Raw genomic sequence first — 22,028 nt, forward strand, 5'->3', positions numbered from 1 at the left:
CGATCGATCGATCGATCAGTCAAGCTCAAGTCCCTACAAAGAAACCTTCTCCACATGTCGCTATGCTTAGCTAATCCCACACACTGATTTTTTTTTTCTTGCTTGCTGGCTTGCTAGCTGCTATCAATCTCCAGCTTACAACGACGTCCAGGTCAGAGCTCGAGGCAGGATCCGTTATTTATAATGGCTGCCTCCAATAGCAACAGCTCCGGCCGGGACGCCATGGCGGCCTTCTTCTCGAAGCAGGTCGAGCGGCGGAAGCTGGTCACCAGCGAGAAGCAGGCGCTGTCCACGCGGCTGTCGGCGTCCGGCGACACGTTCCCCGGATCGGAGCACCGGCCGGCGGACCGGAAGCGGTGGATGGCGGAGCTGGGCCCCGACAGGGTGCGCGTGCACCAGGTGGTGTGGCCCGGCACGCACGACTCGGCCACCAACAAGATCGGCATCCCGTTCGTGACCCGCCCCTTTGCGCAGTGCCAGTCGCTGTCCGTGTACGAGCAGCTCGCCGCGGGCGCGCGCGTCATCGACGTCCGCGTCCAGGAGGAGCGCCGCGTCTGCCACGGCGTGCTGGCGACGTACCCCGTCGACGTGGTGCTCGACGACGTCAAGAGGTTCCTGGTCGAGACCGAGTCCGAGGTGGTCATCCTCGAGATACGCACCGAGTTCGGGCGCGGGGACCCGCCGGAGTTCGACAAGTTTCTCATCGACCAGCTCGGCGAGCACCTGATCCCGCAGGACGAGGCCGTGTTCCACAAGACCATCGCCGAGCTGCTCCCGCGACGCGTCATCTGCGTGTGGAAGCCCCGCAAGTCGCCGGCGCCCAAGCCCGGCGAGCCGCTGTGGAGCGCCGGGTACCTCAAGGACAACTGGATCGACACGGACCTGCCGGAGACCAAGTTCGAGAGCAACCTCAAGTTCCTGGGGCAGCAGCCGCCGGTGGCCGACCGGAGGTTCTTCTACCGGGTGGAGAACACGGTGACGCCCAAGGCCGACAACCCGGTGCTGTGCGTGTGGCCCGTGACGAAGCGGATCCACGGGTACGCGCGACTGTTCATCGCCGATGTCTTCGCTAAGGGCCTCGGCGACAGGCTGCAGGTGTTCTCGACCGACTTCATCGACGGGGACTTCGTCGACGCCTGCGCCGGCGTCACCAAGGCGCGCGTCGAAGGCACCGCGTGACCAAGGGGAGGTTAATGGTCAAGATGAGAACGTCTCGGATGCTCGTGTGCCCACTCCTACAGTCCTACTTACGTATTTCCGATTGATTAGGAGACGGCCTGCATGGTTGTGTAGTAATTAGAGGGGTGGCCGCCATTAGAGGACCAGTATATCGTTGCTCTCGTCGGCATCGAAGTATCTGGTGTGCAGAGCGCGTGTTCGCGTGGACATCATTGTCTTGTGAGGAGTTGTATAGACGCCATTCACGTCGTGTGTTAGTGATCCACACGCATGGCATTGCAGTGTATATGTACTGGCTAGTGTATGTTGTCATCTAATTTATACTATGAATTCCTGTATTGTAATTTGTCTGTACATATGATGTACAAAGGCAGTAATGAACCGTTATCATGACTAAATAGTGCCCGCTACAACAATCTTACAAGCACTATAGCGGCTGAGAAGTGCTAGCTATAGCATCCGCTAAATTCTAATCCGCTGTTTTTGACCGCTATTTAGGAAGCAAATTTTATAGAACTCTGTTAAAAAAATTCTCGTGAGACTCTATCTACACTATTTATCTTTTGATTCAATAGCTGAACTGAGAAGTGAAGAGAAAGAGTGAATCCATATCATCGTAATAGAGAAAATCTTTTATAGAATTATATCCTACCGCTAGTGCGGAGCCAACTGTGACCGCTACTAACACTGTTTAGTACCCTGGTTCTTAGGAGCAGGTTGGGTCGTCCAAACAGCTGACGAAGGACAGGAAAGGACGGCAAGCAAAGACCGAGCAGTTGCCGCCCGCTTGTCACGCCACCGCGCGCGCAGCCGCCAACCCGCTTGCCGCACCGTCACTCGCAAAAATTCATTTTGGCAAAAAAAAAAAATATTTTTCGCCATTTCGTAATTGTGGCTCTTTTTAAAAAAAAAAAATGGAAGAAAGCACACGGCAACATCTGCACTGGATTTAGCAAATGAGAGAGGCTGACATGCAGGAGACAACGACCCAAGCAAGGTACGCTTTCCAGCATATGCAATTGAACCCATTTCTGTTAAATCCTCGTGTTTCAAACAGGTATTTTCCTAGTCTACGAGTTATGTTCCTCTCAAAGAGTAAGAGCGATCGACTGATGAGCAGCATTGTCTGAACCTGATGCGCACCACTGAGAGAACATAATCACCTCTCCATGAATCTTGATTGTAATGTGGCTAAAATTTACTCCATAGAGCCTCGTGTTTAAATGTTACAAAGATGATAGCACTACAAGCAACAATCGTGGCAACATAAGACGCGGGAAATATACACAGCCTTTTGCATCTACCTGCCCATGCTACAATAGCACAACATAAACAGAATAACCCTAAGCATTGAAAACGCTCATACAACTCTTCCCCAGCTCATAAAATTCAAAACAAAACTGCTCATCCTGATTTGCTCTTTCCCTCCAGTGTCAAACTATTAAGTAGCTTCATCTCTCGGTTTCCACCTTTTCAGATTGACTTGCTTGGCTTGGATCGGACTCAGTCACAGCAGCTGCAGGACCATCAGTCCCTCCTGATGTAGCAGCGTCAGTATTTTGAGTAGTGGATGCTGCTTCTGAAATTGGGCACAGCACAGCCAAGTTAGGTTGATAATAAGGCCATAATAACTTTGTAAAACACAAAGTGGGAGGTTTAGAAATGGAAAATACCGTAACTGTCCTTCATTTACTGCAAAATTTAAGTAGTTCAAGAAATTGCAAGACTAAATGTCAGACCTTGCTGTTGTGATGGGGCAGGTTGTTGCTCATTCCAAGCAGCAGCCGCTGATGCAGCAATTTGTTCTTCAGTTACTTTCATGAGTTCCTCGCTAGTGTAAGGCGCAGTTTCAGGCTTGACATCTGGATGCGGGTTGGATAGCAATGAGCCAGTGCCATAGCAATATAGAAATCAATGACTTCAGTAGATTGGTGCAAGTCCATCTTTAGAGCTGACTAGCTGAGTTAATGGCTAGAGCAAAGGATAAAATTTTGCCAGTTTCAAGCACATTCTTCTGACAAAATTCAGAGCAAGGAGCCTAGGTGTTTTTTCTTTTCCAAACAAAGAAGAGAGATACCATCACAGACCATGGGCGCTAGGCTTGAGTCATAAAAGAATTCATACTCGATCAATATCAGGGAGAATGCTAGACACTCAACTAGTTGACTGGATATCACCTTCCAGATGTTAATAATTTCTGGTTATTGTTAGTACATAACAAAATTTCTGGTTATTGGTTAGTATTTATTATTTAACAAAATGGAATGAGGAAGGCAGAACTATAGGTGAAGAAAATAATGTACAGATAAAAGGAGGTTTGCCGACAACTGTTATGGATAATTACACTGCATATGCATCAAGGGGTATCTATGGTGTTTGACCGACATGCATGATTTCTTAGGTAGACTTTAAGACAAGTTCTTTCATGTGAAGTGGGCAGATTCCGTTGAAAAGAACTTCAGAAGTAGTGAAATCAACTAACTTGGGTCGCCAGCAGGTTGTTGGCTGTTATTCATCGTTGTCGGCCCATAATTCATGGATGGAGGAACCTCATCAATTCCAATTTCTCGTTCAAGAGTGCTCCTGAACTCCCTTGATACATCCTAAGAGCAGGAAATCATATTACATTACGTGTCAAGATCTTCAAATATATTACAACAATAAATCAAGAACAAACCTGTAACTCTCTAATGGTTGGCTGGAAAGCACGCAAAGTCTTCCCCAAATTCCTGGCTACCTGCAAACAAGTTTGCAAATGAGACCAACTGACGAACCTTATGCTAGCAATGCATCCAAAACATGTCTTTAACAGTGCTAGATTGACATCATAGGTTTGGCAGAGAACATATGCAAATGATTATTCTTGAGTAAAGAAGCAAAGAGAATATAAACTTTAGAAAAATTAGAGAACAGAATATATTTCGACTTTTGCTGTTGGCACATCAAATATTAAATTTAGTCTAGGGGTAAACCTTTATGCACACATGTGCCACCAAATATTTTGCAGAAAACGTATTCCAGTTAGGGCAGTACACCCAACAGGTAAGAAATTATAGGCGCTAAAAAGATGATGATAATGCTGAGAGTTTAGTGAAGAATTACAAAGAAGTATGGCAACAACAACAAAAAGAAGAAGAGACGTGGCATGGTGCTTGAAAGTCATGATAAAAATTCCTTAGTTGCCACAGTGTTCAACAATTAAATCTACCTACCAGGGAGGTACTTAAAGACATAATTTATTAAACTGTGGACCAAGTACCAACTTAAAAACTAGATCGAAGGTTAAATAGAACAGCCCAATAGGAAAAATTCTTTTAGTTAACTTAGTGCTTGTTCTCTAAAACCAAAAGGTGATTAACATTGCAACGGCAGATGGAAGCATAACGGCTAGCAGCTATGCTCACATTCATAGTAACTCAATAATTGACATGCTCATTGCTCCCACAATGTGACTGATCCATAGAGGTTGTCAAGAGCGGAAAAGAGCTACGCATAACCGCAGCAGCTGACGGATCAAGTCAGAAGACGATGAACAATTAAGCACTGGATGAATCTGGACAATTGGAAGAAGAAAAATTATGAATCTGGACTATTATTATTCATTACTTAACACTACTTGAATTGATTTTTTTTTTAAGAAACGCTCTAGACCGAAGTCAATCTTGTTGATCAACGGCCAGTGTTTCTGGATTACTGGTACCTTTCAAGCACAGTAAAAACTAAGAAACTCTAAGAGCAAAACGACGGCAAGGCTTGTGGACGCAGCAGGTTTACCTCTGCGAGACCCTTGGGGCCGAAGACCAACAAGGCGACGACTCCGATGACCAGCGCTTCGGGAGCTCCAACTCCAAACAGGGAAGCGCAAATAACGCTTCTGCGACCTGTTCTTCTGCTCCCTACGTTCAAGACGAAAGAAGAGACCATCCGTGTCCGTGCGGACTCCCATCCCACGCTGCCCCAGCAGATGCGAGGCCGGCGGCGGCCGCGCGGGAAGACCTGGAGGCTGCGCGCATCGGAGACGGAGAGGAAGGGGGGAGCCGGGAGGAGGAGGAGGCTCGGCGGCGGCGACATCGGGGGTTCACAGGCTGCAGATAGGATTGCAGGGTGCTCTTACGCCTGTGAACGAGCCGAGCTCGAACGAGCTTTGCCTGACAGGCTCGAGCTAGTTACAAATTCGAGCCGATCTCGAGCGATTCAGCCGAGCTTGGAGATGGGCTCGGCCTCGGCTCGGCCAAAGTTCGAACAGGCTCCAGGTCGGCTCGAACAAGCATCAAGATTCAAGAAGATGCCTTGTCATGGACACGCCTGGATGGGAGAATGAGCTGCAAGACTTGGTAAGCTGTTGGGCCGGACAAGTTGGCTTTGCGTCCATGCAAGCAATACGATATCAGGAGTTTTTTTTACTTTTATATTTTTTAACATAAAAATTTATTTAAATATATCCCAGATAAAAAGATTTACAAAAATAAACGTCTACAACCTTTATAAAACGATTAAATTCTTACCTCCTTCTAAAAGAACAGTAAGCAGTCGATCTGTAACTTACCGTCCTCTAGTAAAGCAGCAGGCCTTACAGCCTCTCGTAAAGGGGTAAACCACGTGCATGAACAGTACCGCAATGAACAGTACTCCGAATTTTAATTTCCCTTGCCTTACCTTATCTGTTCAAAATAGTGATGTTATGTTGCTACAAAAATTCTAAAAATTTTTATACATGTTCTATAATCCATGTGCAACCCATTTTAATTGAATTTACCCAAAAATCATGTGTAAAATTTAAACTAAAATTCTCCAAAAAAAGCTATTTTTATAACTTCTAACAATTGTTAGTGCCTCAAATAAATTTCTAAAAATCTGGTAAAATTCACTAATATTCTTCTTATGTGATGTGATAATTTCTAAAATTATTTTCATCCCTATATTATGTGGTAAAAAAGTGAGTTCCTTTGTAATGCACTATTTATATGTATTTTTATAATTTCATATGATATTCTTCTTTTAACTTAATTTGAATTCAAACATATATAAACCTAGTGCTGAAAATAATTTTAGAAATTATCACATCACATAAGAAGAATATTAGTGAATTTTACCAGATTTTTAGAAATTTATTTGAGGCACTAACAATTGTTAGAAGTTATAAAAGTAGCCTTTTTTGGAGAATTTTAGTTAAAATTATACACATGATTTTTGGGTAAATTCAATTAAAATGGGTTGCATATGGATTATGGAACACGTAAAAAAAGTTTTAGGATTTTTGTAGCAACAAAACATCACTATTTTGAATAGATAAGGTAGGAGTGAAATTAAAATTCGGAGTACTGTTCATGCACGGTGGCTTACCGCATCCTTACCGCCTCTAAGGGCGCGGTAAGTGCCTAACCGTCCTAAGATGATGGTAGGTATCTATTTTTGTAAATCTTTTCATCCAGAATACATTTAAATAAATTTTTATGTTAAAAAATATAAAAATAAAAAAGCTCCGAAATCAGAAGGCAACAAACAAAACTGGCCAACTAGGTCTCCCAAGCCGGTAAGCTGTAGGTCGCCTGGGCTGGTCAGCACGGATCCGGTTAGTACATGAACCTAACAGGTCCAGTTAAGTAATCAGGTTGTGTCGTGCCAACCTGCATGCCAGAGGTTTGACCCACGGTATGACCCGTGAGAGACCTGCCATGTCGTGTCAGGTGGTAGGGTGCGACGTCGGCATGGTGGGGTGATGGCGTGGGGGCAAGGTGGGGCATGGAGGCGATGGGGTAACCAGGGTGGGCCGACAGGGCAGGCCAACGTGCCGCGGCCTTGATCTAGACACGACCAGACGATGCATGCTAGCCTGACCTGACTAATTTCTGGTTATGCCGTATCTGAGCTGTGACTACAGTAGAAGACCTAGGGTAGGTCCAATAGACATGGCCCAATTGACCAGCTCTAGCAACAACACATGAGGATAATTCTTTTAAGCCTCTAAGAGACAACAAGAAAAAGCCTAACCAAGACCTTGAGATAATTGCCCTACAGGGCAAAAATCTAAGTCGTCAACTTAGGAGGTTCGACAAGCTTGGTCTTTCATCGGTCTAAGAGTCCCTTATCCTCTTGTGCTTGTCTTTAGACATCTTCACGACCTTCAACGTTTTTTAAGTTTAAGTGGCTCTGAGAATAGCTTGCGCCTCTTTGAATTTCACCAGGCTTTGTTGGGTCTTTTGGCTCAGCTAGAGAGGACTGGTGGCTTTCTCTTCCTCTGTATCTCTCTTTCTCCTGAACCCTCTATTTCTTTGTTGAATCCTAGCATGTATCACTCTATATCCGTTTATCCCAATTTATATTTCCACTCGTGATTTGGTTAGTGAGGTTTGTTACAAATGGCATCAGAGCCACCACTTGCCCACCACTCGTTTGACAAAATGACAAGCCACAAGGAAGTGCCGGAGGGACGAGTCCTTTCTGTGTCATGGCGATCCATGTGTTTTATTAGGTAACTGTAGAGGTTCTTCATAAGATATGAGATCGGATCCACCACCCCGTTTGACAAAATGTCAAGCCACGAGGCATGTTACCCTTGATCCACCACTAGGGTGTTGTAGCTTTGACGTCTACCTTTTCACTTTCCTACTTGAGCTATTGTTCTGGTATTAATGTATGAGATCGTATTGATGCATTAGATTTCTTAGCAACACGTTGCTCCTCGAATCAACATCAATTCCCATCAGTTCCTGGTCTGTCCTCAGCGGGATCTTCTGATTCACGATCGCGGGAAGTGATTGTTTATGCATATCGGGATAAAAGGGAAATAATTGCTAGATCATATTGTCCTAGTGCCATATGGAGACAATGGGCATTAATCATAGCAGACGTATCAATAATCACAATAAACAACCAAACATGTCTCCATTTTGGAATGAAATCCTAATTAATTTTTGTACCATTTCTCAATTCCCTACATCTACGTAGTCTTAAATGGACTACTCACACATCTAGGGATGAAGACAAACACCAATCATGATGAAAATGAGAATGAAAATTGAATGAACAAAGTACTTCCCTTGAATTACTATGATGAAATGTATCAAACAATACAAATAGATTGAAAGATGAAGTTACAATGTATCTTGATCTTTCAACTTCAAATCTAACAATGGATTACACTAATAATCCCTTAGAGACTCTCTAGGGTTTGTGGATCTAGAGTTATGGATGTCGGATGCCTTTAGATTCTTGCTCTAGACGCCCATGGTGCCTTCTCTCTATGCCCCCATGTGAAATGGCAACCTCCCCTATTATAGAGGATGTTCTATATGATGTAGGGTTGTGACCACCAGTCGGTACTGTTAGATGTAAGACTGGTAAAATCCTTTTTAACTATCATACCAGACCTCTTGAAAATTTTTAGCGGCGATCATGGTGAGGCACCAATCACGGAAGTTGTTCTAAATTATGTCATTTACGTGCATGTATCCACATTTCTTAGGTTGGTTATACCACATTTATATTTATGTACTTTTAAATAATATATTATTCTATTTTATTACCAATTATTTATATTGATAAACAAATATATGACTTGTTTGTGAAGTTATTTTGTCTAATGTGTGTGCATATGGACATGCGGAATTGTATTTTACACGAATGGGTGCTCGTCGCTTGATTCCGTGGTGTGAAGTCTAGCGTTCTTGTGATGCCAAAATCCCTAGCTCGACCCATCTGCCTAATCACATTTGTCATATGCCCAAATTCACTTTCAGTTGAACCGGCCAAATCCAGCCATGCTTATGCGCTTGGCCAAATGGCGAATCCACACCGGCACATGCAATTCCCCTGGGCTTTTACAAGTTCCCAGAGCACCTTCGCAACTGTAGCAACGTTGCGGCGAACCAAATAAACTCAGTCACAAACTGCACGAGGAAATCAATTCAAGCGCATGCACTCACATACACAGTGAGATTGATACACACGCCGTATTATACGGGAAATGTAACTCGGCAATGTGATACACACGTATCTTTTGTTTCGACCGTCTATCTCTTCGTTTATCCGTTAATTCTCTTATTTATTCTATATTTTTTTATCAAACACTGAGCATGATTCCCAACATAAATATACAGTTGAAATAGAAGATAACTACACAATACTTTGTGAAATTTTCCGTTCTAGGCACGCGGGTTCTCACTAGCTACACGGTTGGCACCTGTCTTAGAGCTAAGACTTGTATCGTACCATTTCAAGGTCGCTTATGGCACGACGTTTTGGCACGATCTAAAGCACGAGACGGTACAAAATACTTTAGACCGGATCGACACGGCACAGATACGAGAGTCGTGTCGTGCCTAAGATCTTGGTATGATGGGCGTATCGGCACGGCACTATGACTTGGGCCTTGTCCGTGCTAGTATGGTGGGTGTGCTGGCACGATAAGAAAAGTATATGACACAATTTGTATAATTATTTTTCTGTGTTTATCCTCTAATCTCTCTGATACAAAGCGTGAGACACTAGGATCATATTTGTTTGATGAGAGATGGTAAAAGATAAATATGTAAGCATAAGAGATACAAATGTGAGATGATAAGAGATAATTAATATTGTTAGGTAATATGGAGTATGAGAGAGATGTATGAGTATAAAAGGCACAAGTATGAGATGATAAAAGATAAACATGTAAATATTGTCAGACGATACAGAGCAAGGTTATATCTGAGCCAACACAACACGATATGTTGAAGATCATATTTAGATCTTTCTAAAATTGACTCGTATTATGATATAAGTAACCATGTCTAGTGAGCATGACATACATGATATGAGTCAGGATAAGACCAAATCCCAGCTCTACCCCGCCTCCTCCTGGGACGCACGCAACTGGGCCGCATTACTATCCGCGGGCCTCGTACTCGGCCTCTCCGATCCTGCGACGCAGCTGGCCGGGCCGGGGTTGCTCGGCTCGAGAGTTCGGCGGACACAGGCACGCAGCCATGCAACCTATCGGAAGAGCTAGCTAGCTAGCGCGAGCGCGGGGGCCAGAAGCAGACGGTGCCGCAGCAGCAACGGGAATTTCACCCAGTCCCTCAGCTACGCGAACGAAGCTTCCGGCTGCCTTCGTTCCCCCACCTGGGCGCAGCCCGCGTCCTTAAAACCCGCTCCGGTCTCACTCTAGTTTCACATACTATTACATACACAAGCGTCGTCCATGCCTAGCTAGCTCTTAGGCACGGTCACGCTGCATTTTTTGTTACGTGATCGCCATGCGCGCATGCGGCGGATGCGCGCCGCAAGAGTACTGCCACGCTCGCTGCCTCCTCACAGCAGGGGGCCCGCCGCCGGCGTCGGCCTCGGCTTCCGCTCCGTCGCTTGACGCGCAGCGCGCGCACCTGGAGAGGGCGCTGGGTGCGACCACGACCGTGCTCTTCGTCGCCAGCGTGTCTTACATCGCGCTCAGCACGCTGTATGGCTGCCTCTGCACGGGGAGGCCCCGCAAATCCGGCAGCGACTCGGGCGCGTCACCGGCGGCGGCGGCTGCTGCCTATGAGACCAAGCGCGCGCTCGAGGAGATCCCCGTGGTGCTCGTGCAGCTGCGCGACCCCGACGGTGACCGGAATAACTGGGAGGGAGGCGCTGAGCAGGAGGATGAGGGCGGGGAGTGCGCGGTGTGCCTGGCGGAGTACGCGGGCGGTGACGAGGTGCGCATGCTGCCATCCTGCCGGCACGGGTTCCACCGGGAGTGCGTCGACGCCAAGGTGTGCCGCACCCCCGTCGCCGCGCGCTCGGAGGTGCACGACGCCAAGGTCTGCGCGGGCGGCGATGCCGTGCTGCCCCTGCCCGTAAACCCTTAAAATGTGTAGCGAGACAGTGTACTAATCTGGCAGTGGTGTTAGCTCAGTTTTGCTGTTAAGATAAGAACATCCATTCGATCAATGAGATGAAATGTTATTAGCTAGATTAATGATGATTAATGTGGATGTAGCATCAGAACTATGCAGGTTTTGAACTCTTGGGATGTAGCGGCGGGTACATGTACCGACGAACGGTGGTACGGAGTGTCCATCCTGATCCGTGTTCGATCCTATCCCTGCCTTGATTGCCTCACAAAACGCAATCGAGTCAATATGGCGGCGCTGAAGAACGGCTAGAAGTATATATGTGCGCTCTCGCCGCGTTCAGGAGGCAGTGCGCGCCGATCTTGCGCTCGCGACGCCAGTACGGCCGGCCGGACGACGAGCGGAGCGGCGGGCGTTTGGCGAGAAACCCACGCTGCTGCACTATTGCTTGGGGTTTCTTCAAACAAAAACATCACATATACATCACCCATGCGCCATGGCGACGGAGGAGGCCCGCGACGAGGACCGGGCTGCACGAAGAGACGGCGCTCCGCTGAGAGCCTGGGACAGCGAGCGCCCGGGAAATGAGGACGTGTGCTGAGCAGCGCGCGCGACAAACCGGGGGGAGCACGTCGGGTGTGATCGGTAAACGAAATAGCGACCACCGGTCCACCTGCAGATCCCGATTTTCCGGCAGCGCAGAGGCGCAAAAATCCCAAAAAATTTCATGGAGATGGGGAGTGCAGCTACGTAGCGTCACAAAAAAATTCGGAGTCAGATACGATCTATAGTGGTAGAAACAAAAAAGAGAAATTCTGCATTGGGTGGTCGGTAAAGAAAACAACGACCACCCTTGTCCACACTCGTGCGCCACCCCGTCGCCACCGGGTCGCGCGCCCTGACCATGACCGCTTCCTTGGCGAAGCAGCCACCGGGACCTGGAGCTCCCTAGGCGCGCGACGCCGTTCGTTCCTGCACCCGTGCGCCACGCCTCCATCCGCGAAGACAAAGCTGCTCCGTCCGTCCGTACGTCTCATGGCAGCTCATGGATCGGACGCCGCAGCTGTGTGAGTGCGCGGGAACAGCAAACCCTGTGGTGGTGCTCCGGCCTCGTACCTCGTCACCTTGGTTTGGCTACTGAAATGGCGGCCGCGGCCGTAACAGAGAGCGGCGCCCGCTGTAAAAGGCCCAAGCCATGGCCATGGCGACGACAGTCTCACGGCCAGCGGGAGCATTAAACCCTGTGATTTTTTTGTACTATCTGAAATTGGAACACATTTTAGGTTTGAAAATTAGTACAGCCAGACTCCGCATGTTTGATTCATTTCGTACAGATTTCAAAATTCAGTTTTCAATTCACATTTTCGGCCATCTGATGGCGCATCCAAATGTTGGGTTTTTGCTACTCTATGTTTCCATTATTGAGTCTTGCCACTGTTCATTATAAACTCGGCTACAGGTTGAACTCTTGAATTATGCTAAAATTTATCACTTCATACACAAGAATACACACTTGCAAAAAACAGAAGCATACATACATGCTTACACAATAAATCAGACAAGCGGATCATAACACGTTTTTTCCTTGCAAAAAACAAAGAAGATCATAACACGTTTTACACACACATTGCTACAGTATTTAACAGCAGGAACAAGCCGTAAACCCGGATCAAACCAACGACAAAACAGAAATAAGATGCCAATCTCCAAAGCAAAAGGAAAAGAAATTAGAAGCCAAAACCAAGAGCCATCAGAGCAGCCAAAGCCACGCACACGGCCACTCTGCCGCGCTCACTTCTTGACCACCCGCCGGAGCTGTCCTCCAACCGCTGCCCCGCGCCGTTCAGCAGCTGCTGCTGCTGGCCGAACACGCCTTGGCCCCTTTGCTGCTGCCCCTGGCCGAAGGGGAGCCCGGCTCCCGCGCCATGGCCAGCCGGCGCCAGCGCGTCAGGCAGCGGTGGCGAGGCTCCGAAGGGCAGGTCGTGATGCGGCGGCCCGTGCTGGTGCGGCAAGCCGACAGGCGATGAAGCCGAGATGGGCACGCCACCTGGTGAGCCTGGTTCGCCAGGTGGCGCGGCGGTGCCCGGGAATTCTATGCCGTGTGATGTCTCGCCGGAGGCACCGGTCGCGGGGGCGGCGAGTGGGGCCATGCCAAAAGGTGGCATTGGCGTTTGAGGGCCAAAGACAGCCGGAGCAGGTGGCGGCGACGAGAACAGCTGCTGGTCCGGTGACATTTCAGTTGGCGGGGGTGCCAGCGGCTGGTCCGGCAGGTCTGGAAACATGTGAGCCGGTGGGGGTGCCAGCGACAGGTCGGGTGACGCGTCTACTGGAGGCGGTGCCAGTGGCTGTTCGGGCGCCGTGTCAACTGGCGGCTGGGCCGGCAAGTCGGGCAACATGTCAAATGGTGGCGGCGCCGGCTGGTCTCCGAAAGAAAAGTCCGTGCTCCCCGTACCGGCAAGAGTCGCTGCCGGCGGCGTCACGAGTTTTGTGTTGGCAGTCAACGGCGGTGGGAGCGCGTCCATCGAAGGTGCCGACGACACTGGCAAGGGTGCCCCGCACTGCTGCCCCGTCCAGGGCTCGCCGCTCGCCGTCCACACCGTCACACCTTCCCTGCTAACAATCTTCATGTCGCCGCCGTCGTCAAGACTCAGCAACCCCGGATCGGCGTCGACCCCGGTGTCCCACAGCGAGTGCCCGCCGGCGAAGAGCTCGAGCCCCACCGGCGAGAACGCCAGGTCGCACGTGTCGGCGCCGCCAACCGGCGTGCAGTCCGACTCCCACACGCTGTTGCCGCCGCCGCCGCCGCCGGCCCGCTGGATTTGGACGTAGCACGTGTCCCCGCCGAGGCCACCGGAGCTGTCCACGGCGCGGCCGAGGTACGCGGCGTATGACCCGGACGGCGAGGTGAGGAATGGCTGCGCGCTCTGGCCGTCGGCGTCAGGAATAACGGCCGGCGCAACGGTGGCGATGACCTGCTGCTCGGCGCTCCTTGAGATGTAGTAGTTGGAGGATATGGCGATGGAGCCAGAGAAACGCGCCATGAGGAGGAGGATGGCAAGGGAAGCCATGGTGAGATGCGGTGAGCTCGGCAATGGGAGGGGTAAGGTTTTTGAAGCGAGGTAGAGGAGGGTTTGGTGCAGCTTTGTGGAGCTACTCTAGTGTAGTGGTAGTAGGAGAGAGGCGAGCATTGCATGGAGTAGAGCGAATCCTACTCCTAATCCAGTTTGGGCTGGGTTTCAGTCAGCTAAGAGGAACCGGTTCCTATGACATGTGGGTCTAGGTGTGTGGGGCCCACATGTCAGTGACAATTGGCCTCTCATGCTAGTGTGGCTTGGTGCAGTGGATTTGGTGGTCATGGCATTCTTATTGTGCTCGCCTGTTCCAAAAGTGAATGCATCAGGTGACAACGTGGCATGCTAGTGCAGTCTATCTATCTACAACGATTCAGGAGGAAGCTTTATGCCACCAGAACTCTAATATATATGTTGCTAAGTGTGAACCTTTCCAACAAATCAATGATGGTCAGCGACACTGACAAGGAGCAAAGACATGTCTCGCCGACCGTGTCACCGATGTTGCACTGTCAGACGGCAATCGCCATGTATGTGACTATACGAGATGAAAAAGTACAGAAAAATACGGGAAATATTGTCTACAAAAAAAGTATACCTTTCATATCCAACAAGTATCAGATCGTTTGCGAATAAGGCGAAATTTTGGCATCAGTAAAAATAGCGCACGCATACAATTACAGTTTTAGAAGTACATGTTTGTTTGCAAACAACAGTAATGACCTTCCTATTCCCCTCTTGTTGTATCGCGCCATTCTCATATCCTCGAGTGTGCTTGTAATTCCAGACATCCAAAGTACATTTTAGTTTAGCTCTCTGCGTGTGATGTTCTACACTCTAATCCCCATGGATTGTGTAGCGCTCCCACTTTTTAGTTGGGTCATAGATCTGCAAGGTAATTCGAGTCATTAGCAAACGAACGAAACTGTTGTCGAACCAAAGCATATCCCTTCGAACAAATAATTGTAAGTAGCATGAAAGCTTTAGAATAAATGTCAAACCTCCCATCTTGAGGCTGGGAATATATGCTTGTTTTTCTCGTACCAATGCCTCTCTACAACCTTCCCCGCGTGAGACTGCAGTCATCAAACATGAGATTAGAATGCAACATGTGGGAACTACAAATAGAAGACATTGCAAGAGATCAGTCACCTCATCCTTTTCTTTTGTTGCATCGGCAATGGTACGCACATCCTCATGAACATCAAAGTGGAAAAGCTGTGAATGGAAATAAGTGTCAGTGAATGTTTAACCTCTTAGGTCATAAAGAGTAAGCTCATCGGGAAAAACAAAAGGATCTCTTAAGAATCAAGAAGCAACTAGAATTCTGCACTTTCATATTAGATGACAATCATCTGGTTCAGCTTCGATATTCTTAAAATTATGAATTAACGAGGTCAACACAGACCGAAGAAACTGCTAGTCTTCTTTCATCAAATCAAAACGGTGATCAGTTGTAAGACAAGGATTAAGCAAGTAGGAAAGAGCAACACAGAAAGTGCACATTAGTTACATATATGAATTTTCCAAAGGCTAGCAAAAGCTTCAGAAAAACTAATGTATTTGAGTGAAAAATAATATCCAGGTGCATAAAAGAAACAAAGCATTACCGGTCCACTCTTGCCCCTAGCTTTGTTGATAATTAATTCATAGAAGCTGTGTTGCTGTAAAAAGAAGGAACATGGAATAAGAAAAGGGTCAAACTTACTTAAACAAAACTATATAATTTACCAGAGAACAAGCTAAGTATACATACATGAGGGATGATAAGATCTTCCTTCACATAAAGTAAGTTCTCAACTGATGTTGTCCGTACTTCACGGAATTCTGGGGCAAGTTGCTGTTGAACAACCCTTAGGAATTCTCCAATGGTGTCACCTTTACGGATCTAGAATCATAGTAGGCTTCGTGTTAATTGTATGGTCCACGAGTTTAGAACAGCAGAAAGAGAAGCAAGTTCATGGATGGTTAGAAATTAACCTGGATAACTCTCCTGTGCCCAGTACCATCCCAGTAACTGTAAGTAATTGAAAGAGGTTCATCTGAAATATCACATATTTGGCTAATCAATTAGGACGAATATTTTTATCCAGAAAGTAGGTTGTAGTAGATTGATTAAAGGTGAATAATACTATCAAAATGTGGCAATACTTTTGATCAATTCCTGCTCATGCAACCACTGCTTCTTCAGTCGTTCTCGTTCTGCTTGTTCCTCTGCCTCCCTCTCTCTGATGGATCATTCTTAGCAAACAGCTTGCAGGTCAAACAAAGCTTGGAAATGAAGAATGAATAAACAATCATAAGTGGTAGTCATAAACAGAAATACCTGTCAGGTAGAAAACTTGTCTCGACAGTTGGATCCTTTCCAAGTATGCTAGGGCCATTTTTCTTTTGAGATTCCTCTGTAGAGAATAGCAAGAATTATGTTCATATCAGCTTTGGTGTAATTTATTATTCTTGGATATTTCATGTAGTTTAAAAGTCAATCGCAAAAAGAGTAGTTTAAAAGACAAGACACAGAGAGACATTGCTGGTGACAGTGAAAGAGAACTAATGTCATTCTGAATTAAGACCTGTCCATGACCCATTTAATTCACTTTAACTGATTTTAGTTTCGGCCGTTTCTCTACAGGTAATCTACACATGAAATGATCTAGTTCATAGTTATTAAGGCGTCACCTAGGTGTCGAGGTGCTCGGTTGTGTTCGCCGCAGCCGTCGCCTCACCTAATTCGGGTATGGCGTCCGCCTCGCCGCTCGAGGCGTCGCCTTAGCACGTCGTGGCCGAACTAGCGCACGGGGGAAAATAGAGAGGGAAGCAGAGAGTGCGCGCGGGGGAAAGAAGAGAGGGAGCACGGGCGGGAAAAGGAAAAGAAAGAAGCAGAGAGAGCACGCGCGAGGGAGCTCCAGAAGACTAAACAAAACACCAGAAACCACTCACCAAATCCACCACCGTTGCCCTTCCGCCAGCATCCCTCCCTAGCCATCGGCCCTCCTCTGCTCAGTCCGCCCTTCATTGGTCTGTCGTCGCCTCCCCAGTCCCCACCTCCTCCAATGCTCCACGCTCCAGTCCAGCATGCCTCCTGCCCTCCTCTGTCGTCCGCCGCCGCCTCCTGCCATGACCTCCTCTGCTCAGTGCTTCAGTTTGCCGGATCTGTGATGGGGATCTGCTCCCCTGCAGCGGCGCGTGGACTCCTCCGCAGGCCGCAGCAGCGCTGGCACAACTCCTCTTCCACCATCCATTGGACTGGATTGGTACTTGCTCTGCTCCTCCATGCCTCCTGGTACTGCTTTGCATGTGTGCTCTAGTGCTCTGCTTGCTATTAGTTGTGTACTTGTGTACTGCTAGTTGCGGAGGCGAATTATTTGTTACTTGTGTACTGCTCTGCTTCTATTAGTAGTGTACTTCTGTTCTGCTATTAGTTGTGTACTATTCTTGTTTCAAAAATTATGCTTGCACATTCATGTGAAGTGAGTATGGTGTTGCCTCGCCTCACGCCATACCCGCCTAAAAGGTGTGAAGGTAGTCAGGCACCTCGCCTCGCCTTACCGCCATAATAACTATGATCTAGTTAGCAAGATCATGATGACAACAAGGATATTGCAATCTTGTGTCAATTAAACTTCACCTCATGATCGGTTCAGCACTTGAAGCAAAGTTAAAAGCAAACAGCTCCCACGGAAGTAAGCTCTCAAATTAAAAAAATGTTACACAACAGAAAGAATAAATACAAGATTTATCATTGGCCTAAAGGATCACCACAATCCTTCACCATAAATAGTCAATTTTGAAAGCTAAGATGCAATGAGGATTTATGGGAAGAAGAAAGAAACATGTAAAACACCAAAGACTATACAGATGTGCTACAGCGAGTTTAATTCATCAACTGTGTCTGGGGCTGGGCTAAGCTAGTAAATGAAATAAAGACAGAAATATTGTATGATAAGCAAGCAACAATCTGATCACGCAAGTAGGGAACTAACGAAACAAAGGGAAATCACTGGTCAATGCAATAGGCAACATATGTCAGATTGTACAGACTAAAAAAAAAGATCTGCTTGAGAAATGCCCATAAACAAGGTGAGGAAACAGTAGAATAGTAAAAGGCCATGGATCAATAAGGAGCATACGATTCTCAAAATCATCTTCATCACTTCCGTTCTCAATGTCGTCATAAAAAGATAAGCGGGGATCACCCCTCACTCTCCTCCTTTTCCTTTTCTGCATTTGCAATTCTTCTTCCCTGAAACAAACAACACATCACTATTTGGTTGAGGGAAAGGATAAAGCGAGACTTATGGTTCTGCCAGGCTAGGATTCAAAGTTCAAACTCACTCTTGTTGCAACTTTTGAAGCTTCTCTTTCTCTTCCTCCTCGATCTTGGTCCGTATGTTAACCCTCTGCTCCGGCACATGGACGATAAATTTGATGCGAATCCCAGTTTTTCAACAAATGTGCCAGCAAATACTGGTGTATGTAACAATTGGCTAATTACCTTCTCGACATACTGCTCCCTCGTGACCAGACCAACTGTTTCCTTCTTAAATGCAGTTTCAAGAATCTGAATGTAACAGCTCGTAATGTTAGCTTATAAAATGAAACTCGACGGAGTATACCACATACAATGACACGTTGCTTTCAGAAATTGAAATAACTGGGAACCATGTGAAGAGGCATATATATGTTGTGGAACTGAAAAGACAGAAATCAGCCTATGACATTGAGAACACACAAAATACTATTTCTTTGTCAACCCACAACAAAAGTAGTTGCATGGAAAAACTACTCCAACTTAATCACGCACACACAAAATTAAACATCATAAATCCAACACAAATAAACACTAATCACATAAGCTGGTTCTGCTAACCCCTCGTGGAAACCGACGAAGCATAAACAGAACAGAATTGAGAGTATCAACCAAAGGTCAATTCCCACGACACCACTTTCAGCGAGTACTTCAAAATAAAGAGAGCAACCTAGCTCAAGTAAAACTAGCGACGAGTGAGTCGGTGGATTCTCCTTCCTTACTTGTAGCCTAGTGGGAAAATTACGAGGACATCGAAAAGATGGGCAGACTTAGCTAGAGATGCGGAGGAGGGGACAGGGGAAGCGAAGCACTCCGTGACGGTGATTACCTCGGAGGTGCTGGAGCCGAACTGGAGGAGGCCGGGCTGGCCGTCGGAGGACTTGTTCTTGAGCTCCTCGATCTTGCGGCGCTCCGCCTCGCGCTGCTTCTCCAGCCGCCGGATCTTCACCGCGTCCTGCGCCGTCCCCACGTACCCATCGCCGAACCCAGACATCCTTACCGACTCCGAGGGCCCCCTTCACCCTTCTCCTCCTAGGTCGTCGGAGAGTAGGGGACCGGGGCGAAATTCTCAGCGGCCGGACGGAGGGCGGAGACTGCCGCCGGCGCGGGGTTGGGGCGGCGAGAGCGGAAGGCGGAAGGAATGGGGATTTGGAGGGCGCGTCGGGGTGCGACTCGCAGCCGCCAGCCGCCGGGCGCCGGGGTGCTTGGTTGGGCCTAACCGACTTGCTCTTTGACCCTAATCAGGTTGGGCTTACGGGTTACGTTGCCTATGACGGCACGCCCTATATAGAATACCTCGTCCTCGATTTTCACGAGAGTACGCAAAATGAAGTGGACTGAGGGCGTGTGTTTGGACTGTGACTGGGTCTGCTTATGGGCAGCCCGGTCCGGTAAATCTGACCTAGCTTGATTAGTGTACAGAGCTACGCTTGGATTTAATTTCTTAGTATGTAGATTTTTTGATCGGACTCGAGCTTCAAAATAGAATTGAAAACAAAAATAAAAACTTGAGATAACCTAGAAAAGCCCAAGCTCAGCCCCAAAAACCTCTGTGTGGGGTTGGGCTCAATCCAGAAGCTTAGTCTGGTGTCAGACTCAGGCTTATGGTTTTCTCATCGGACTTTTCAAAGCCCGATCCGATCCAACCTTTGAATAGGTATCAATATAATATACTAACGGTGGAAGAATTCTTCTCAAGCTCTCAGGCCCGACTACTGCTGCTACTGTAACAGTAGGCCCTAAGTATATATATGCATGTATATGTATATACATATGTATATATACATATACGCATACATACATATGTAATTTTCTTTTTGGAAATTCTAGAAGATGTCGAAATGAATATTAGTTATATCAATAAAGCAGCTAAAAAAATCTAAAATGCAAAGAAAAATATCTAAAACTCAAAAAAATATGAAACAATTTTTTTTAGGTTAGTATTACTTTCACCTACATGTTAAAACTATTTGCATACATAAAAGTACTATTGTTTTCTTATAATTAATTAAATGTGTTTAACATTAATAATTTTATAAATAAATATTGAAATATACAAAATTTGTGAATCTAATTTTTTTAGTCTTCTTTTGTCGTGCTCCATACAAAAAATAAAAAACAGGCACGGTGTAGGCGCGCTAATCAAACTAGTAATTGTGACATCAGGAAGCCAGATCAAATTTTGATCATGCTTAGATGATTTTTTTTTATCAAATTTTAGCATTGTTCTGATTTTGACTATGACCAATATTTGTCTTGGTATTCTAAAGTCTGCAACCAACAACCCTAAGGTGTAAACCAAATAGGCCCTTAAACTTCCACCATGTATAATGTGTCTTAGACCTTGTTTGTTTCTAGCCTAAAAATAAAAGCAAAAATAAATAGTCACAGTATAAAAGCTGATTCTCACCATTACAAATTCATGGCATATAACAAAATCTCACAATCTATAATCTAATAGAGAATAGATTTTCCACATAATCTAAATTGTGAAAATACATAGAAAAACAAACAGGGCTCAATTGTTAAGCATGCACCGCATTACGTGAGGTAATCACGGATTTATTGCTACCATGACATGTGTTTGGCGCGTGCTAATCGACGCACTCGCATGTTGTGTGCTTTCGTGGTGGTGTGTGTGCAGCTACCGCCGTATTTACTTAGTTCAAAAGGAAAAACATATTTGCTCCAATGTTACAAAATCATCTCAGAAAAACAATCCAAGTTTAACAGCCATACACATGCAGGCTCCTCTAGAGATGGGTTCAAGAGCCATGCAAATACAGGTTCACTTAAGCAAACAACTTAAGTAAAGATGAACTTGACGGCACTTTGATAGCACCCAGCCAAACTTACTAAAAGGTACACAAGCCACGAGACCAGAAAAAACATTCAGAATCTTCTCATCGACCAGGCCGCGCTCCTCGGGGAACTCCTCCAAGGACTTGTCAGGCTTGGGCACCAAGTCGCCAACCGGGACTGCGCTGAGCCGCCAGCCAGAGACGCCGCCGGAGGCGCCCAGCTCATCAGCATGCCAGGGCGCAGCACGGGGGGCGTCCAGTTTTTTTAGTATATGAGACACACACTACACATTCAAACCACACGTGTTAGAAAAGGATTAAAAATCACACGTGTACACACCACCCACTCAAACCACACGTGTGCATTTTATACACATGTTAGGAAAGGATTAAAAAGCTCGAAACTTTTAATGTGCAGGAACTTATAGTATCACTAAATGTGCACGTATACGTGAACTCTATATCTAGCGCAGACCCATCCCGAAAGCAATTAGAGAATAAATCAGCAATGAACACCCACACCAGTTTTAAAGCTGTAACGCGGACGGGCTCGGTCTCGGGGGCCGTCCAACTCGTGGCGCCGTAGCAGTTGGGCCCAACTTGGGCTGGAAAGGCCGGGACGCCAAGGTATTTTCAGCACTAAGTTTTTATATGTTTGAATTCAAATAGAGTTAAAAGAAAAATATCACATAAAATTATAAAAATACATATAAATGGAGTATTACAAAGGAACTCACTTTTTCACCATATAACCTAGGGCCAAAAATAATTTTAGAAATTAGTCCATCATATAAGAAGAATATTAGTGAATTTTTCTAGATTTTTCAGAATTTATTTGATGCCCTAAAAATTTCTAGAA

At 46.5% G+C, this 22,028-nt stretch overlaps 5 protein-coding genes across 5 annotated transcripts; 2 read left to right on the forward strand and 3 right to left on the reverse strand.

Annotated features, from left to right (window-relative positions):
- Positions 1–144: 144 nt before the first annotated feature.
- On the forward strand, positions 145–1,577 carry LOC133897603 (uncharacterized). Its single transcript, XM_062338392.1, has one exon. The coding sequence runs from the start codon at positions 184–186 to the stop codon at positions 1,177–1,179; it is 996 nt and encodes a 331-aa protein (XP_062194376.1). The 5' UTR covers positions 145–183; the 3' UTR covers positions 1,180–1,577.
- A 778-nt stretch (positions 1,578–2,355) lies between these two features.
- Positions 2,356–5,296, reverse strand: LOC133897604 (sec-independent protein translocase protein TATB, chloroplastic-like). Its single transcript, XM_062338393.1, has 5 exons — positions 4,954–5,296; positions 3,857–3,916; positions 3,662–3,782; positions 2,919–3,041; positions 2,356–2,758 (listed from the first exon to the last, which is right to left on the reverse strand). The coding sequence occupies exons 1-5, from the start codon at positions 5,248–5,250 to the stop codon at positions 2,631–2,633; spliced, it is 729 nt and encodes a 242-aa protein (XP_062194377.1). The 5' UTR covers positions 5,251–5,296; the 3' UTR covers positions 2,356–2,630.
- A 5,119-nt stretch (positions 5,297–10,415) lies between these two features.
- LOC133897045 (RING-H2 finger protein ATL80-like) lies at positions 10,416–11,003 on the forward strand. Its single transcript, XM_062337630.1, has one exon. The coding sequence runs from the start codon at positions 10,416–10,418 to the stop codon at positions 11,001–11,003; it is 588 nt and encodes a 195-aa protein (XP_062193614.1).
- A 1,593-nt stretch (positions 11,004–12,596) lies between these two features.
- LOC133897290 (uncharacterized) lies at positions 12,597–14,530 on the reverse strand. The gene has a single exon (XM_062337954.1). It carries the CDS (start codon positions 14,054–14,056, stop codon positions 12,716–12,718), a length of 1,341 nt encoding a protein of 446 aa, XP_062193938.1. The 5' UTR covers positions 14,057–14,530; the 3' UTR covers positions 12,597–12,715.
- Positions 14,531–14,636: 106 nt separating this feature from the next.
- On the reverse strand, positions 14,637–19,626 carry LOC133897291 (protein XAP5 CIRCADIAN TIMEKEEPER-like). Its single transcript, XM_062337956.1, has 12 exons — positions 19,198–19,626; positions 18,555–18,620; positions 18,395–18,459; positions 18,190–18,302; positions 16,386–16,461; positions 16,211–16,287; positions 16,040–16,101; positions 15,816–15,947; positions 15,670–15,723; positions 15,212–15,277; positions 15,061–15,135; positions 14,637–14,947 (listed from the first exon to the last, which is right to left on the reverse strand). The coding sequence occupies exons 1-12, from the start codon at positions 19,360–19,362 to the stop codon at positions 14,897–14,899; spliced, it is 1,002 nt and encodes a 333-aa protein (XP_062193940.1). The 5' UTR covers positions 19,363–19,626; the 3' UTR covers positions 14,637–14,896.
- Positions 19,627–22,028: the final 2,402 nt, after the last annotated feature.

The sequence above is a fragment of the Phragmites australis genome, chromosome 17 (genome assembly GCF_958298935.1).
Source record: "Phragmites australis chromosome 17, lpPhrAust1.1, whole genome shotgun sequence".
Lineage (NCBI taxonomy): Eukaryota > Viridiplantae > Streptophyta > Magnoliopsida > Poales > Poaceae > Phragmites > Phragmites australis.

Bases quoted from the DNA above. Each gene is read 5' to 3' on its own strand.
- LOC133897603 (XM_062338392.1), top strand. From the start codon at position 184: ATGGCTGCCTCCAATAGCAACAGCTCCGGCCGGGACGCCATGGCGGCC.
- LOC133897604 (XM_062338393.1), bottom strand. From the start codon at position 5,250: ATGTCGCCGCCGCCGAGCCTCCTCCTCCTCCCGGCTCCCCCCTTCCTC. The intron at 3,783-3,856 runs GTTTGTTCTTGA...TCCTGCTCTTAG, and splicing joins CAACCATTAGAGAGTTACAG to GATGTATCAAGGGAGTTCAG. The intron at 3,042-3,661 runs GTTAGTTGATTT...ACCCGCATCCAG, and splicing joins ACAACCTGCTGGCGACCCAA to ATGTCAAGCCTGAAACTGCG.
- LOC133897045 (XM_062337630.1), top strand. From the start codon at position 10,416: ATGCGCGCATGCGGCGGATGCGCGCCGCAAGAGTACTGCCACGCTCGC.
- LOC133897290 (XM_062337954.1), bottom strand. From the start codon at position 14,056: ATGGCTTCCCTTGCCATCCTCCTCCTCATGGCGCGTTTCTCTGGCTCC.
- LOC133897291 (XM_062337956.1), bottom strand. From the start codon at position 19,362: ATGTCTGGGTTCGGCGATGGGTACGTGGGGACGGCGCAGGACGCGGTG. The intron at 18,460-18,554 runs GTAATTAGCCAA...GTGCCGGAGCAG, and splicing joins GGGAGCAGTATGTCGAGAAG to AGGGTTAACATACGGACCAA. The intron at 16,102-16,210 runs GTATTGCCACAT...GTGATATTTCAG, and splicing joins TGAGCAGGAATTGATCAAAA to ATGAACCTCTTTCAATTACT.